Here is a 16499-nt window from a genome sequence, read left to right as displayed (position 1 = left end):
TGAAAATTTTTCAAACATCAGAATTTATAATTGAATTTATCTTCTTCTTTTTTATGGCTTCAAATTAACTCAAATCATTTAAATTGTGAAACCAAAAAGTATGCTTTAATATGTTTACTTTCATACTCTAATTTATGATTTTTTTTTATTTTGCTTACTGAAAGAAGAAGATAAAAGGAAGAAATCTATCCAAATAGAAAGTGAAATGAAGAAAATAATAGAATAAACTTCTTGTTTTATTTATTCAAATTTGCTTAACTTTTTAATTCTTAATGTACAGTATTTATAGACTTTTGGTGACTATTCTGAATTTAGCAACAACCTTACCAGACTCTCTAACTAACTAACAACTCATATTCTCTAATACTCTAATATTCATCCATCTTCTCCACAGGCAAGACCCGTAGAAAGCTCCGAAAACGAGTAAAACTCGATAGCGAAAGTGGCTTAGTGAGAACATCAGCGACCTGATCACACGCTGGAACCTCGCCAACGGCAACCGTACCATCAACAACCTTCTCACGAACAAAAAATAAATCTAACTCAACATGCTTAAACTTTGAATGAAGAACAGGATTAGCAGCAACCGCAACTGCCCCAGAACTGTCACACCAAATATTGGGAATACTATTAGACCGAACATGTAATTCTTGAAGTAACGACAAAAGCCACGTAACCTCACTAGTAACTGCAGTAAGACTTCGGTATTCTACCTCAGCAGTAGACCGAGCAACAACCTGTTGTTTCTTCATACACCATGACACAGGTGTATGTCCGAAATAAACACAGTATCCAGTAGTGGATCTCCGGTCATCAAAATCTAATCCCCAGTTTGCATCAGCATATCCAACAACCTTCTGTTTTTTTCTTCCTAACAGAGCAAAGCCAGATAGTAATAAATTGAGAAAGACGACTTCTTACTTGCTTTAAAAGTATAGGAAAGGAAGTTTCGATTGTATTTCATGGAAACAGCTCAGAAATGACAACCCAAAATGTCTTATACCCAAGTATAAATAAGTTATTAAATAAATGAATTATTAGGTATCCATGTATTACATAAACAAGGTTTTTCTTTTTCTCCATTTAAAGGTGGAGTGAATGAGTTATCCAATTGTATGAGTGTTTTCATATAAGGTCATTTTCCTAATTAATTTCCTTTTATTATTATTATTTTTGCTTTCTCTTTCTTCAACCACCTATTCCTCATATAATATATGTTTTTGGATGATTTAACCAAAGTAGAAACAGACAAGAAATAAGGAAATGTTTTCAAGGTTTAGCTATCATCTTTGACAAAATGATTAATTTATGTATCGATTGCATTTCGTGGAAACAACACAAAAATGACATGCCAACAGTCCCAAAATGTCTTATACCAAAATATATTTTATTTATTTTTAACAAAAACACACTTTCAACTCTGACTAGTGAACTTATGATCACCTTTAGAGTGTTGATTGTGAACAAAACATAAGCAACCAAACGCACAAAGATCATCAATTAAAGGAAGTCTACTAAACAACATTTCATAGGGTGTTTTATGATGAAGAAGAGGTGAAGGAGTTCAACCGATAAGATAAAAAGCAGCAAAACACACTCCCCAAAAACTATATAGACAGATTTCCTTGAAAACGCAAAACACAAGCCACGTTTAAAATTTGTTAATGTTTCCTATCTGCTCTCCCATTTTGTTGAGGAGTACCAACATAAGATGTTTGAAAAAATAATGTCATTTGTAAGAAAATAATCTTGGAGCAATTGAATTCAGTCTCATTATAACTTCTAACAAACTTTATGTATTCAGAAAATTTACGATGAATCATAGTAAAAAATGACATGAAAATCTTGAAAACTGTGGCAGATCTAGGGGTTGGCAAAGGCCCCAGTCCCCTTAAAATGGAAAATCATCCATTTAGGCTCTTTAGAAATTTTAAAATTTTAAATTAGTAAAGGTAAAATTACACTTTAGCCTCCTTAAAAATGTTAATATTTGATTTAATCCTTTAAAAATTATAAAGATATAGACTATTAAAAATTACAATTTAATTTCGACCCTCTTAGAAAAATTTTCTACCTTCTCCCCTGCTTGAAAACTTCATTTTTATTAACCAATAGATATACCCAAATAGCATGAGAGAAACTATCAACCAATGTCAAAAAATAATGAGATCCATAGTATGAAAGAGTATCATAAAAACCCATAAATCACAATAAACTAACTCAAGAATACAAGTGGCTTTCTGTTCACTAAATGGAAAACTATTTTTTGTTTGTTTAACACGTTGCCAAATTTTACATGCTTTATTCAAATGATCTCTAGAGTTACTAACGTAAGAAAATAACTTTACTACTTTCTCGGAAGGGTGACCCAATCTTCTATGCCAAAGTTCCAAAGAAGATAAAGCTTTAATCGGAAACCACTTTGACCATTGATACTTGCTGGAAGTAATAAAGTCCATCTCGTCTCTCACCCGCTCTAATCAATCCCCTCAAAATGAATGTTCATTCAACCGATTGGTAGTGGATTGTGTATTACCAAACACAACCAGAAGAGATTGTCATTGCTCAGCAGTAAAACCAAGAAGTGTCACCCTCCCCCTGATGATTATCTTGCCCCTGGTGGTGGAGAAGTAGAATCACTACTAGCCATTGAACTAAATATTAATTTAGTGTTGAACTAAATAATTTTAATCTGTCTATATGTATAATCAAAATATTAAATTAAGATTAGTGTTGAACTAAAGCTTCATCTATATATATACTATAAGCAACCTATCAAGGATGTTGACGGTAAAGGATAGCTAAGCTTACCATTAAAATATTATTTTGATTATAATATATTTTTATCAATAGATAGATGGCACTATTACTAGTAAACCTTCCCAAATTAAAAATATTATTTTTTTAATATAATGATTTGCGGATCAATTCAATTCCCGAAATAAAATTCAAAATAGTTACATTAAATTTAATACATTTAATCAAGACAAATCATATTAATTTAACACCCTAAAACAACTATTTGGTTAATTAATAAATAAATTTGCTTATTTCATACAATATTTACCGTAAATTTTACTAATATTTACAAATGCTCCCCTTAATTGAGCTTCTTGCCTTATAATCTTAATTACTTCATTAAGCATTTATTTATTATTATTGTAAAATTTTCAAATATCAGAATTTATAATTGAATTTATCTTTTTTTATGGCTTCAAATTAACTCAAATCATTTAAATTGTGAAACCAAAAAGTATGCTTTAATATGTTTACTGTCATACTCTAATTTATGATGCACTTGAAATACAATTATGAGGTTATAATGTGAAACGGAACAGTTCAAATACTAGTTTTACAAAAACTGAAATAACCTTTCACGTTCTACCAACAGATGCAGCCATGTGCTTCAGTAGAGCAACTCAACCTACAATGAAAAGGGCGTCTCTATGGTCACTTTATAAATCATTATTTAAGCCATGATGAAAATAGAAGAGTCAATTACCATTTGTTTTGATTTGAAACGAAATTGAGCTTTTCACATAATCACCCAAACATATTTCCTTATTCCAGCTTGGGCAACGCTCAATCTTTAGCTCTTTCAACAATGGGAACTCAATATTATGGTTTCCTGAGCTGAAGAAGATGAGGTTTGGAAGACCATCTATATGCAGGGAGTTTAATCTAGGGAAGCAAATCACATCTTTCCTTTCTTCTTCAATTTCCTCTGTAAGTGTTATGTACCTTAAGCACTTGCAATCCTCTATCGTAAAGCATTGGAGCTGCACCAGACTTCTCGCGAGAGAGGGTGATAACAGATGCTCCAACTTGCCGCATCCTTTGATGATCGAGCTCCTCAAATTCGTAATCCAATGACATGTCTGGTTGTGCCATATTATTTTGGTGTTAATGGAACACAATTACAAGCTTTCCAAGTGAGGGAAAATAAATTGCACATATTTGCACACAATTCTTTTCCGATAGGGAAAGATAGTATGTAACATAATTTGAAAATAAATTGAATTTACTTTGTACTCTCAATCGGTTTGGATTAATTAAAAATTAAATTTTCATTTGTTTTGGATTTAAAATTTATTTTTGAGCTCCGGAAAAACCATTACACAATATTATTTATTTCTATTATTAGAAGTATTAATGGGAATATAAATAAAAGTTGTATAAGAAAATATAAGTAAAGCCAAATAAATACATGTTTATTGAAAAGTGGTGAGGGCTTAGTGGAGCACCTTTCGTCTGGAGAGCGAAAGCTAACGAGTTGCGGTAGATTTTTAAGTTTGATGAAGCATAATTCAGAAAATCCAATTTTGTTTGTTTTGATATATTGGACATGCCTACCATTTTTGACATGAAGTCTCTTTAAATTTAGAAGATCTTTCCCATTATTTAACTCCACAAGTACGTTCTTGACGCCTTCAAGTCCCTCTAGGCGCAAATCTTCTGTCTTTATGAACAACATTTTCATCCCATTGTCCAAATCAATGTTTGTATATAACTTGAGCTTCAATGCTTTCGGAGATTCATAATTGTGGCAACAATTATATCCTCCATAATTACCTACAAAAATCCTGAATCTGTCCAATGTTTCAACAAACCGGTGTTTTGATATCATTTGGACATCAAGAATACGAACATGTAAAGTAGTTAGACAAGGCAAATTGTTTAATTCGCCAAGGCTTGCATTTTTCCTCTCATTTTCAACTACTCCTCCCTTTTCCCATTCAACAAAGCTCCTACTCATATATAATCCTTCTAATTTAGACAAACCTGATAAGACATTCGGTAGGATGATTTTGAGTTGTCTACACCAACGCAAATCTAACAACCTTAAGTAAGTCAATTGTGCCATCTCCTTAGGTAGTTCTTTGATACCTAAGTGAGAAGGGTTGAGTACTTCTAAACTCTTGAGCTCTCCAAGGATGGTTATGTCATCAACTGCACATTTTTTTAGACACAACATGCGAAGGTCTGCAAGGTGAATAATTGATTCTGGGAGGGATGGAAACTGCATTCCAACCAAATTTAAGGCTTTGAGGCCTACGGTTTGTTTGAATAAATTGAGAGGAATTTTAACCGCGCCATCATAGGCCATATGGGAAAAGGAAAGTCCTGAACACTCTATTTCCTTAGGAAGGTTAGCTATAATCTGAGGACAACGTAAGCTGATCACACTCCATGTCTTCATTTTCTCCTTATCGGACCACTCCTTTGGAGCATGATCTCTCAAAACAAGCATACGGTAGTCCTTCAATGCAATAGCTATAGCAGCATCCCAAACAACATCATGGATATCAAAGCGCTTATCATTATAACTATCAAGCAACTAGGCAGACGCTTTGAGATTAGCCACAACCGTCAATACTTTATTTCTATCTTCTTCCATAGTGTTGACACCATCAAATAAACCCAAACCTAGAGTATATCTTACCAAGTCCTCAACGAGACAATTATGGCCTATTACACTGCAAAGCAAGAAAGTCAGCTTAACTTCCTCGCTTTCTAAATAATTAAAACTCCACTCTATAGCTAAATATGCAGCAGTTATCCCCGTGAAGTTGCTTGACGAAGGCCTCTCCAGTTCTCGTAAAGCATTCTTCCATTCAAACAATCTTTTGTTTCTCAATGCCCCTGCAACTGTCGCAATGGCTATCGGCAGTCCTGCACATTTTTTGGCTACCCCCATAGCTATAGGCTTCAAATCGCAACTTTCATCACATTCGCCAGCCATCTTCTTGAACAGGTCCCAGGCTTCCTTTTCATTTAAAAACCCAATGGGAAAATTTTTCCGAGCATCCATCCTATTTGATAAAACATTGAGCTCTCTAGAAGTTAATAGTAATTTGCAGCCCTTGTGTTCATCTCCCAAAGGAATCCCTACTTCCTCAATATCAACCTTTCCCCAAATGTCATCCAAGACAACTAGAATCCTCTCCTCTTTCTTCAATATTTATCATTGTCGAAATGCCTTTCCAACCATACTCTGTTCCTCAAATTTCAAGCCCAAGAAGTCTGCAATTTGGTTCTGAATCTTCTCAATATCGATGGCTTGAATTACGGTTGCTATGACAACCGAATCAAACAACTTGTCCTTGACCTTTCTAGCAATTTCTTTGACCAGCGTTGTTTTTCCAATCCCACCCATACCATGCACCCCAACAACGCTGACGCTATCATCTTTTAGTGCCTCCATTATTTCATTCAAAATTGACATTCTTGACTCGAATTCCTCAAAACCTTTAACTGGTGCAACCACGGTACCTTGCGGAGCTGCACGATAGGAAACTCTTTCAAACTTGCCATGTTCAAATAGCTCGGCAACAGCCTTTGCCTCCTCTTCAGCTTTCAGGCTAAGCTTGTAATGAGTCCTGAAATTAGGACACAAACCAATGAAACACTTTTTCTTTACTTTTTTTTCATCTTGCATCACTTTCTCTACTTGTTCAAGGATCTTTTTGTCGACTGCAGACAACCATTTGCCAACATCCCCTTCGATCTCTTCACCGTTTCGTTTAGCTGCATCAACAGAATGCTGCACTCTGTTCTTTGCTTCTCTCAACCTCTCAGCTCGGTCCGTGAGGGTATCAACATATTGCTGATGATTGTGTTGCGCGGAAGCGTGTAAAAGAGTAAAATCATTGTACTAAAAAATCACACTAAGTTCAATTCCCAGGAAAGAGAGGTGGATCACGAAGATCGCTTAAGTACCAGGTCTTTCCTAGCTAGAATATCCCTCTATCGTAATTTAATAGCACAATTAATCACTACAATCACACTCGCAAAATATGCAGAATAAACAATAAAGAACACTAGAATTTTAACGAGGTTCAACAAATTTTGCCTACGTCCTCGGGCACTACCAAATATATTTCACTCCAAAATACAAGTGAAATTTTACAAATAAGGAGAGAGAATAATGCCTTAAGTAGAGAATGGCATTTGTGGGATGGAGAAAATGAGAAATAACTAGGCCTATTTATAGTTGAAGCTCAAGGATCAACTTGCAAAGTCACTATACAATTAGGGACCAAAATTGCAATTATCCCAAGCTAAATTTCAACCCAAAAATTTATGCCTTAAATGCTTAGATTTTCGGTGCCCAATTTTCTGACACAAATATCTTTGAAAAGTTAAAGATTGTAGGTTGCCATTAATCTCCACCTTAAAGATTTGATTAGGATAATCTTATCTTCACACAATTCTTTCTGCCTTCGACAACAATACTTGATAGTGCCTTCTTCAACTGTTAAACTTGCAGGATTTTGATCAAGTTCAAACAATGTTCGAACTTGATTATTGTTACTACCTTGGTCATCATATCTGCGGGATTATCTGCAGTCTTGATATTCTGAAGACGAATTTTCCCTTCATCAATAATTTCCCGCACAAAATGGAATCGTACGTCGATATGCTTTGTACGTGCATGATAGACTTGATTCTTCGCTAAATGAATAGCACTTTGATTATCACAATACACGTCAATATGCTCCTGAACCAATCCCAAGGTTTTAACCATACATTGTAACCAAATAGCTTCCTTTACAGCCTCTGTTACAGCCATGTATTCGGCTTCTGTGGTTGACAACGCAACTGTAGACTGCAGTGTAGACTTCTAACTTATTGGTCCTCCAGCAAGTGTAAACACATAACCGGTGGTTGATCTTCGTTTGTCCAAATCACCGGCATAGTCAGAATCAACATACCCAAAAACACCTTTACCAAGTGTAGTATCCTGCTTGAACAGTAATCCAACATCCACGGTCTTCAGAATATACCGTAGAATCCATTTCACAGCTTGCCAATGTCCTTTTCCAGGATTATGCATATACCTACTCACTCTACTAACTGCCTGTGAAATGTCGGGTCTTGTACACACCATTGCATACATCAAGCTACCCACTGCATTAGAATACGGAACTTGTAACATGTATTCTTGTTCCGTATTCATCGAAGGAGATAGTTGTGCAGAAAGCTTGAAATGAGAAGCCAACAGGGTACTTACAGGTTTGGTCTGCTCGTTCATACCAAACTGCTATAGTACTTTCTTCAAATACTGCTTCTGAGACAAGCTAACTCTGCCTTGAGCTCTATCTCTACATATTTCCATGCCAAGAATCTTCTTAGCTTCACCTAGATCTTTCATCTCAAATTCAAGATTGAGTTGAGTCTTCAATCTCTCAATCTCAACTTTGCTCTTAGATGTTATCAGCATATCATCAACATATAAGAGCAAGTATATGAAATTTCCTACTTGTAGCTTCTGAAAATACACGCAATGATCAAATTTACTTCTTGTGTACCTTTACCCTTTCATGAACTGATCAAATCGCTTGTACCACTACCTCGGAAATTGTTTCAATCCATAAAGCGACTTCGTCAGTTTGCAAACCCAATTTTCTTTATCAGCAACCTTGAATCCATCAGGCTGAGTCATATAGATTTCCTCTTCCAAATCACCATGTAAAAAAGCCGTCTTCATATAAAGCTGAACTAGTTCAAGGTCATATTGCACAACCAAGGCTAGCAAAATCCGAATAGATGAATGCTTCACAACTAGAGAAAACACTTCATTGTAGTCTATTCCTTCTTTTTGAGCGTAACCCTTTGCTACCAATCTAGCCTTGTATCGAATTTCATTTTTACCAGGAAATCCTTCCTTCTTTGTAGATACCCATTTGCATCCAATTGCCTTCTTTCCCTTGGGTAGTGTCACCAACTCCCAAGTCCTATTTTTATGAAGAGACTGCATTTCTTCATTCATAGCTTGCTTCCACTTTACACCATCAGGGTTACTTATTGCTTCTGTGTAAGTAGAAGGAACATCATCATCTGCAATTGGAAGTGCATAGGCCACTATATCATCAAAGCGAGCAGGCTTACGAATCTCTCTTCTTGGCCTCCTATATGCAATTGAATCTTGTGGCTGTAGAAGTTCTTGGGTCAAAACTTCTTCATCATTTGTTTCTTCAATATTAGCTGGATCATCATTAACCTTTTCAAGCTCCACCTGCTGCAAAGTACTACTGGTTTTGTCATCCTTTTGTGAATCTTTGTTCTTCATCATGGTTGATTCATCAAAAGTCACATCTCTACTGAAAACAATCTTCCTTGTATCAAGACACCAGAGACGGTATCCTTTTTCTCCACCAGTTATACCCATGAATAATGTTTTCTTTGCTCTTGGGTCTAACTTAGATTCTTTTACATGATAATATGCAGTGGAACCAAAAACATGTAAAGAATCATAATCAGTAGCAGGTTTACCAGTCCACATCTCCATAGGAGTTTTTCCCTTTATTGCAGCTGATGGCAACCGGTTAATCAGATGGCACGCATATGTAACTGCCTCAGCCCAAAATTCCTTGCCCAATCCAGCATTGGACAACATACATCGAACTTTCTCTAGTATAGTCCGATTCATACGTTCTGCCACCCCATTCTGCTGTGGTGTATCCCGAACAGTGAAGTGTCGCACAATGCCCTCATCTTGACATACTTGTAGAAATGGATCATTTTTGTACTCAGTACCATTATCTGATCGAAGTCGTTTGACCTTTCGACCAGTCTGAGTCTCCACCATCTTCTTCCACTTCAGAAATGCATCCAAAACTTCACTTTTTCTTTTCATTAGATACACCCATACCTTTCTTGAATAATCATCAACAAAAGTAACAAAATAGTGCATACCTCCCAAAGAAGCCACTTTGGTAGGTCCCCACACGTCACTGTGAACGTAGTCCAGAATTCCTTCCGTACTGTGAATTGCTGAACCAAATTTTACCCTCGTCTGCTTGCCCAGAACACAATGTTCACAGAATTCCAATTTGCAAGAATTTGCACCTTTCAACAAGCCTTGCTTCGCCAAAGTCTGCAAAGCTTTTTCACCAGCATGTCCCAATCACCTATGCCATAACCTGGTAGCCTCTGAATCTGCATCTTTCGCAGAAGCTGTTGATGTTGATCCAATAACTGTACTTCTATTTTAATAGTACAAGTTATCTCTTCTAGTGCCTTTCATCACCGTCAATACCTCAGCTACTACCTTTAGTAATCCATCTCTCAAAGTGACTGTGAGCCCTTTAGATTCTAGGGCCCCTAATGAGATGAGATTTTTCTTCAAGCTAGGTACATAGCGAACATCTGTCAAGACTTGGATTGAGCTGTTGTGATTCTTCAATTTGATTGTACCTACTCCCATTGTCTTACAGACACTGTCATTGCCCATAAAAACAACTCTACCTTCTAGTTCTTCAAGACTAGAAAACTAGTCCTTATTAGGACACATATGGTAAGTACATCCCGAATCCAATATCCACTCATCTGTATGACATGTCATTGCCATGCCAACCAAGCTAAAGTCTGACTCCTCATCATGCTCCGCTACACATGCATTAGAAATAGCCTTGCCCTTTTGTAACTTAGGACAATTCCTTTTCCAATGTCCTTTCTCACGACAAAAAGCACATTCATCTTTGGCGGGTCTCCCTTTGGACTTGCCCCTTCTACCAGGTTTGTTGCTGTGTGAACGACCTCTTACTGTTAAGACTTCTGCAGTTGTATCTCTGTGATCTCTTTTATCTTTCTTTCGAGTCTCAGATTTGTACAACGCACTGCAGACTGCATCAAATGTGATCGTATCCTTCCCATGAAGCAATGTGGTGGTAAGATGATCATATTCATCGGGAAGAGAATTCAACAACAATAATGCCTTGTCTTCATCTTCAAATTTCTCATCCAAATTTAGCAAGTCTGCTAAAATTTTATTGAATGAGTTCACATGGTCATTCATCGACATACCGGGTGCATACGTGAATCGAAAAAGTTTCTTTTTCATATAAAGCTTATTTTCAAGACTTTTCGTTAGAAACTTTTCTTCCAGTGTATCCCACAACTTCTTCGCTGATGTCTCCCTCATGACAGAGTACTCTGCTCTTTGGCCAAACATAGGCGGATTGTACCACACGTCTGTCTATTGATCTTGGCCCACTCTTTGTCATCCATCTTGTCAGGTTTTTCTTTAAGAGCTATATCCAACTCTTGCTGACATAAAACATCCAGGATCTCACATTGCCACATACCAAAATTATTTGTACCATCAAATTTCTCTACTTCAAATTTTGCATTGGTCACGGTAGTCTTTGTTGATGACGATGCCTCTGCCATTCTTCTCCTCGATCCCAACTACTGTATATGTGAACAGTACCGTCTACGTGAATAGTGTCGTGGATGAACAATACTGTATACGTAAATAGTATCGTAAACGGTCGTATTCCCCAAGTACAAATCTAGCTCTGATACCAATTGTTGCACAGAAGCGTGTAAAAGAGTAAAATTATTGTACTAAAAAATCACACTAAGTTCAATTCCCAGGAAAGAGAGGTGGATCACGAAGATCGCTTAAGTACCAGGTCTTTCCTAGCCAGAATATCCCTCTATCGTAATTTAATAGCACAATAAATCACTACAATCACACTCGCAAAATATGCAGAATAAACAATAAAGAACACTAGAATTTTAACGAGGTTCAGCAAATTTTGCCTACGTCCTCGGGCACTACCAAATATATTTCACTCCAAAATACAAGTGAAATTTTACAAATAAGGAGAGAGAATAATGCCTTAAGTAGATAATGGCATTTGTGGGATGGAGAAAATGAGAAATAACTAGGCCTATTTATAGTTGAAGCTCAAGGATCAACTTGTAAAGTCACTATACAATTAGGGACTAAAATTGCAATTATCCCAAGCTAAATTTCAACCCAAAATCTATGCCTTAAATGCTTAGATTTTCGGTGCCCAATTTTCTGACACAAATATCTTTGAAAAGTCAAAGATTGTAGGTTGCCAATAGATTGGAAAGGTATTTGCCATGGTTTTTGATAGGAGAGATCGTATACTCTACAGCTTTAGTGACAATAGAGCCAACTAGGGTAGTAACAGACTCCATTGAGAGGTCAAACAAGAAGTAAACTGAATAACCAGAGCGACAACAAAGACCAAAACAAAATTAGAAGAAAAAGTTACAAATAAAAGGAGCAAAAAGTAAAGCTTCTGTAAACCAAGAAGTAAGACCAAATCAACCAAAATAAAAGCAGATGGCGTACCTTTCCAACGAATAAGAGAAGAATTCAGCGATTAGTTCTCGTAGTTACGAACGAGCGAAAAGATAATTTTCTTAACAGAGTAATGCGAGAAGTAATTTGACAAAGGGAAACTCAATCTAAAAACAAATTGAGATGTAAACAATAGAATCCTAAAGAAACACAAATACTTGAGAGTGCAGTTCTTATCATTTGGTGGATACAGCTAAAAAGTTGACAAAAGAAAGCAACACTATCGCCAATTATTTTCCCTTTTGGTAAAGGTGACAGAAGATAGGAACACACTTTTGCGAATTGTCGAAACCAATTTTGAAACAAAAGGGGTTGACTTTTATTTTAAAAATGAAAATAAAAAAACAAGAGTAGCCACTGATATTTTTTTCGAGATGTGATCGGATCATCTTGTAATTTAATCGTTTTAATAAAACGTTTCGATTTTACTAAAACAATGATTTTAGTCTACGAAATTTGAGAAAAACGGGTTCGGGAGTCGGTTACGTGCGAGGAAAGATTAGCACCCTCGTCTCGCCAAAAATTGGTACCTAATTGATTAATTAATGTTTTAATATCGAAAATTGAAAACTTTGAAGAGATTTAAAATACGATCCTTTGTTACAATATCGTTTAATTGAATTTTTACAAAAGAAAATTTCACGTTAATCGAGAAAAAGGATTACTTCCCGTAAGTTAGGACGCAATATCTTAAATCCTCGAAATGAGAATAAACACCGAAAATTTATTTATTTTAAAAGATATTCAATTATCTCGGTTTTAGAATGAAACCAGATCCTGTAAGTTAGAACATGATCTCTTCTTAATTCCCGAGGTTATTTAAAAACTTATGTTTTAAAAGGTTCATTTATTTGGATTTATCGAGAAGATCGAAACTCCGTAAGTTAGGGAACGACTTTACGAATTCCAAAATACGAAATATTGCTTATTTAAAACAATTTCCTTTTTATGCACCGAATGAAATATTAATGTAACACTTACAAAGGCATACATGTTTAATTTGGGCATCGTGTATAAAAAAAATGGACAAATGTGTGCGAACATAATATATAATACAATGATAATGAAATAATGTGATATGACTATGAGTAGGACATTTATATTAGGATGCTAAATAACAAGTAAATGACCAAATACTATGGCAATAATAGTGAATATAGCAATAATAAAAAATCAATTTATAACATCACAACACAATAAATAAAATAATTCAAAATATAAATGAAAATGAAAGTTGCTTAATGAATATAAGTGGTATCTAATTAAAAAATATATATATATAATAAATTGATGGATAGATAAAAAAAATAAATTAATAAAACCAATACGAATAATATCGAATTTAAAATTTCTTTAGAAGTAAAAGAAAAAAAAGTGAATAATAGATAAAACAAATGTAAATAATATTAAATTTAAGCATTTGAAAAGTAAAAGAATAATAAATAAATAAGTAAATAGATAAAGTAAATGTTCATAATATTAGATTTAAATATTTTAAAAGTAAAAGAATGATAACCAAAAGAAAAAAAAACTAATAAACATACACAATCCAATTTTAAGCAAATATATAAAAAGGAGTAATAAAGTAATAATAATAAAGCAAAATAAATAAAGATACACAATAAAAAAACAGTTATAAACTAAAAATAAAATAATACCAAAAAAAATAAAGAATTTAAATGAATAAAGGACCCGATTGCTACTCAAATTAAATTAGTAGGAAAAATTAAGATAAAAAAAAAAGAACAAAGGACTAATTCGAAAGGCACAAAAACAAACGAGAACCAAATGGGAAAATAACCTGACCTCCTCGACACGCGTCCTTTTTAGCGAGCCAGAGACTAAATTGAAACACGCCACAAAATCAATGGCCAAATATATAAAGAGAAAAAAAAAGTAAAAAAGGGACTAAATTAAAACAACCGGAAAACCCGGAATGAAAAATTGAAAACACGCGGATCCCCCTGGAGCGGGTCGGGTCACACGCGGGTCAAGGGTGAAACGACGCCGTTTTAGGTGTCAGAAGCCAAACTCAAAACGACGTCGTTTTGGGGTGTTTATATAAGTTTAAAAAAAACCTTAAAAAAATCATTCGTAACCTCTTTTTTTTTTTTAAAAAAAACCTTCTCTTCTCTCTCAACTCTCTCTCAGCCCTCCCTCTAAAAAGGTGAGTTTTCGGTCCCTTTTTATTTTCTGTGTTTCTTTTTAGAAAAGGAAAGAAAAAAATAATAAATAAAACAAACGAAAACAGAGAAAGAGAAAAAAAACTACCTTCTAAATCTCTCTTTTTTTGTTTGAAATTTTTGATTATTTTGTATTGATTTTCTATTGCTTTTTTACATTCAAAAATCACCCTCAAGAATACATTTTTTTGGCCTTTATAGCCGTTTTTTACAATATTTTTCTTTTTCTTTTTTGTTTCTGCCATATCCGTTTTTTTGCTGTTGTTATCCTTCTTTTTGTCTTGCTTGCAGGTACGGAAGCTGATGTGGCGGTGGTGGCGCGCGTGGGAAAGGTGCGGCGGCGGCAGCTGCAGAGGGTTAAGGCTAGGGGTTTTTTTTGCTGAGAATGGTTTAATTTTTGGGCAGTTTGGCCACTAGTGTTTTTGTTGCATTTGGGTTGTAATTGGATAGTGTAAGTTTGGGCTTGGTATTTAGACTTTTTTTATTTTTTGGGTTTTATTTTTTGTCTGTTTTGGGTTTGTTGAGCCCGGGTAAATTTGGGCCATTACACCAATTATTGTGTTTTGCTGATGATTTATAAACAGGAACTTATTGAAATCAGCTTTTCATGGTGTTGGAAAAATATTAACCATTTGATAAAAAGCAATTAATCTAAATCATTCAGAAATAAAATACATGGATATTTTAAGCCCAACACAAAATTCATTTTTCTCAACAAATATATATATAATCTAATTTAAAAAAGACATATTATGATTTAATTGCTCATTTAATACATATTTTGTATATTTAATTATGGTTTTCCAAAATTCCTCCATCTTGAATGCTTAAGAATTCTTCAAAATTTTTTACACTGAAAGACTCTCTAAAACCAACTTTATTTTGCTCTCGAAAATTCTTCTCTTTTCCTCTCTATATTTTCCAATGTTTCGGTGATAGAAAAATGCAAGGTTTGTTCATTGGTCTCTGTAGAGGTGCTACTGTTTCGGTCATCGTGTTGTTGTATCATAGGAGATAGTCGACCAATGTTTCTCCAAGTACCATAGGAGAGGACAAATATGTTTTAAGGAAACTGTGTAAAACAAGCCTCAACATCTAGTAAAATTTGATTCTTTATTCGATTTTTGGTTTTCTAATCTTATTTATTGGTTTTTAGTATTTAATATTTTAAATACAAATGATTTAATTTAATTTAATTTATATAAATAGTTAATTATTTATAAATATCTGTTCTCTAACATGTTTTGTAACATAAAAATTATATATATTTTAAAAGAATATTATATCTCATTATGTATAATTTTATTTATAAGAGATAGGAATAAATAAAAAAAGGCTTACAGTCAACATTTATATTTGTGTCAATTTGATCTTTATTCTTTTTTTAGTTAAATTTGGCCCTCAACCTATTAAAAAGAATACAATTTGATCATTAACCTTTTGAAAAAGAGTTGAAATAATTTTTTTAAAAAGCTATAATACTAATTAAAATGTTAAATTTTTAAACACGACAACCTACATAGCAATCTATTCTATGTTAAATTTTTAAATTTTTATATTTTAAAAATTTTAATTTTGATGTATCTTTATTTTTATAATTTTTAAATTATTTATTGATGTGACATATAAAATAAATGTGTTATGTTAGCATGCACATGAACTACAATATAAGTTGTCACGCAAATAAGTTAAAAATTTAATATTTTAGTCAATATTTTTTTTTGTTAAAAAAGCGATGTGACTCTTTTTTGAAAAAATAATTTAGAAAACAATCTTATTATTATTTTTAAATTTACTCCTCAAACAATTAACTTGAGAAAATTTTTATTTTAACTGGAAATGGAACATTTATCTCCAATAATCATTAAACAGGATGAAGAAAATGATGGATGCCTTGATTGTAAATTACAAGCCTAACTTTTAAGCAATTAATTGATGCACGTTCCCACCACTTGCGGAAAAACAACTCCCAACATAAAATTGATAGAAGATCCATTGATAGAGAAACTTGAGCCTACTTCAGAACTTGTGGAAAGAGCTCAAGGGATCTATGCTTTCGCTTCTCAACGTGATTATGGGTTGCTTTGGAATGCCGATTGTCGGTGGTGGCAAAATTTTCCGATTTTCTCGTAGTTATGCTTTGGCAAAGACAGTTTGGTTTAATAAGAATGGAGATGCCATAGTTGAATATG

General features: G+C 34.1%; 1 protein-coding gene across 1 annotated transcript; it reads right to left on the bottom strand.

Annotated features, from left to right (window-relative positions):
- Positions 1–368: 368 nt before the first annotated feature.
- Positions 369–7330, bottom strand: LOC107943602 (disease resistance protein At4g27190-like). Its single transcript, XM_016877376.2, has 6 exons — positions 7319–7330; positions 6071–6607; positions 5444–5953; positions 4354–5338; positions 3742–3878; positions 369–857 (listed from the first exon to the last, which is right to left on the bottom strand). Exons 1-6 carry the CDS (start codon positions 7328–7330, stop codon positions 369–371), a joined length of 2670 nt encoding a protein of 889 aa, XP_016732865.2.
- Between the last annotated feature and the right edge of the window lie 9169 nt (positions 7331–16499).

This window comes from Gossypium hirsutum, chromosome D10, assembly GCF_007990345.1.
Source record: "Gossypium hirsutum isolate 1008001.06 chromosome D10, Gossypium_hirsutum_v2.1, whole genome shotgun sequence".
Taxonomy (NCBI): domain Eukaryota; kingdom Viridiplantae; phylum Streptophyta; class Magnoliopsida; order Malvales; family Malvaceae; genus Gossypium; species Gossypium hirsutum.
This window is presented reverse-complemented; position numbering and strand designations above follow the sequence as displayed.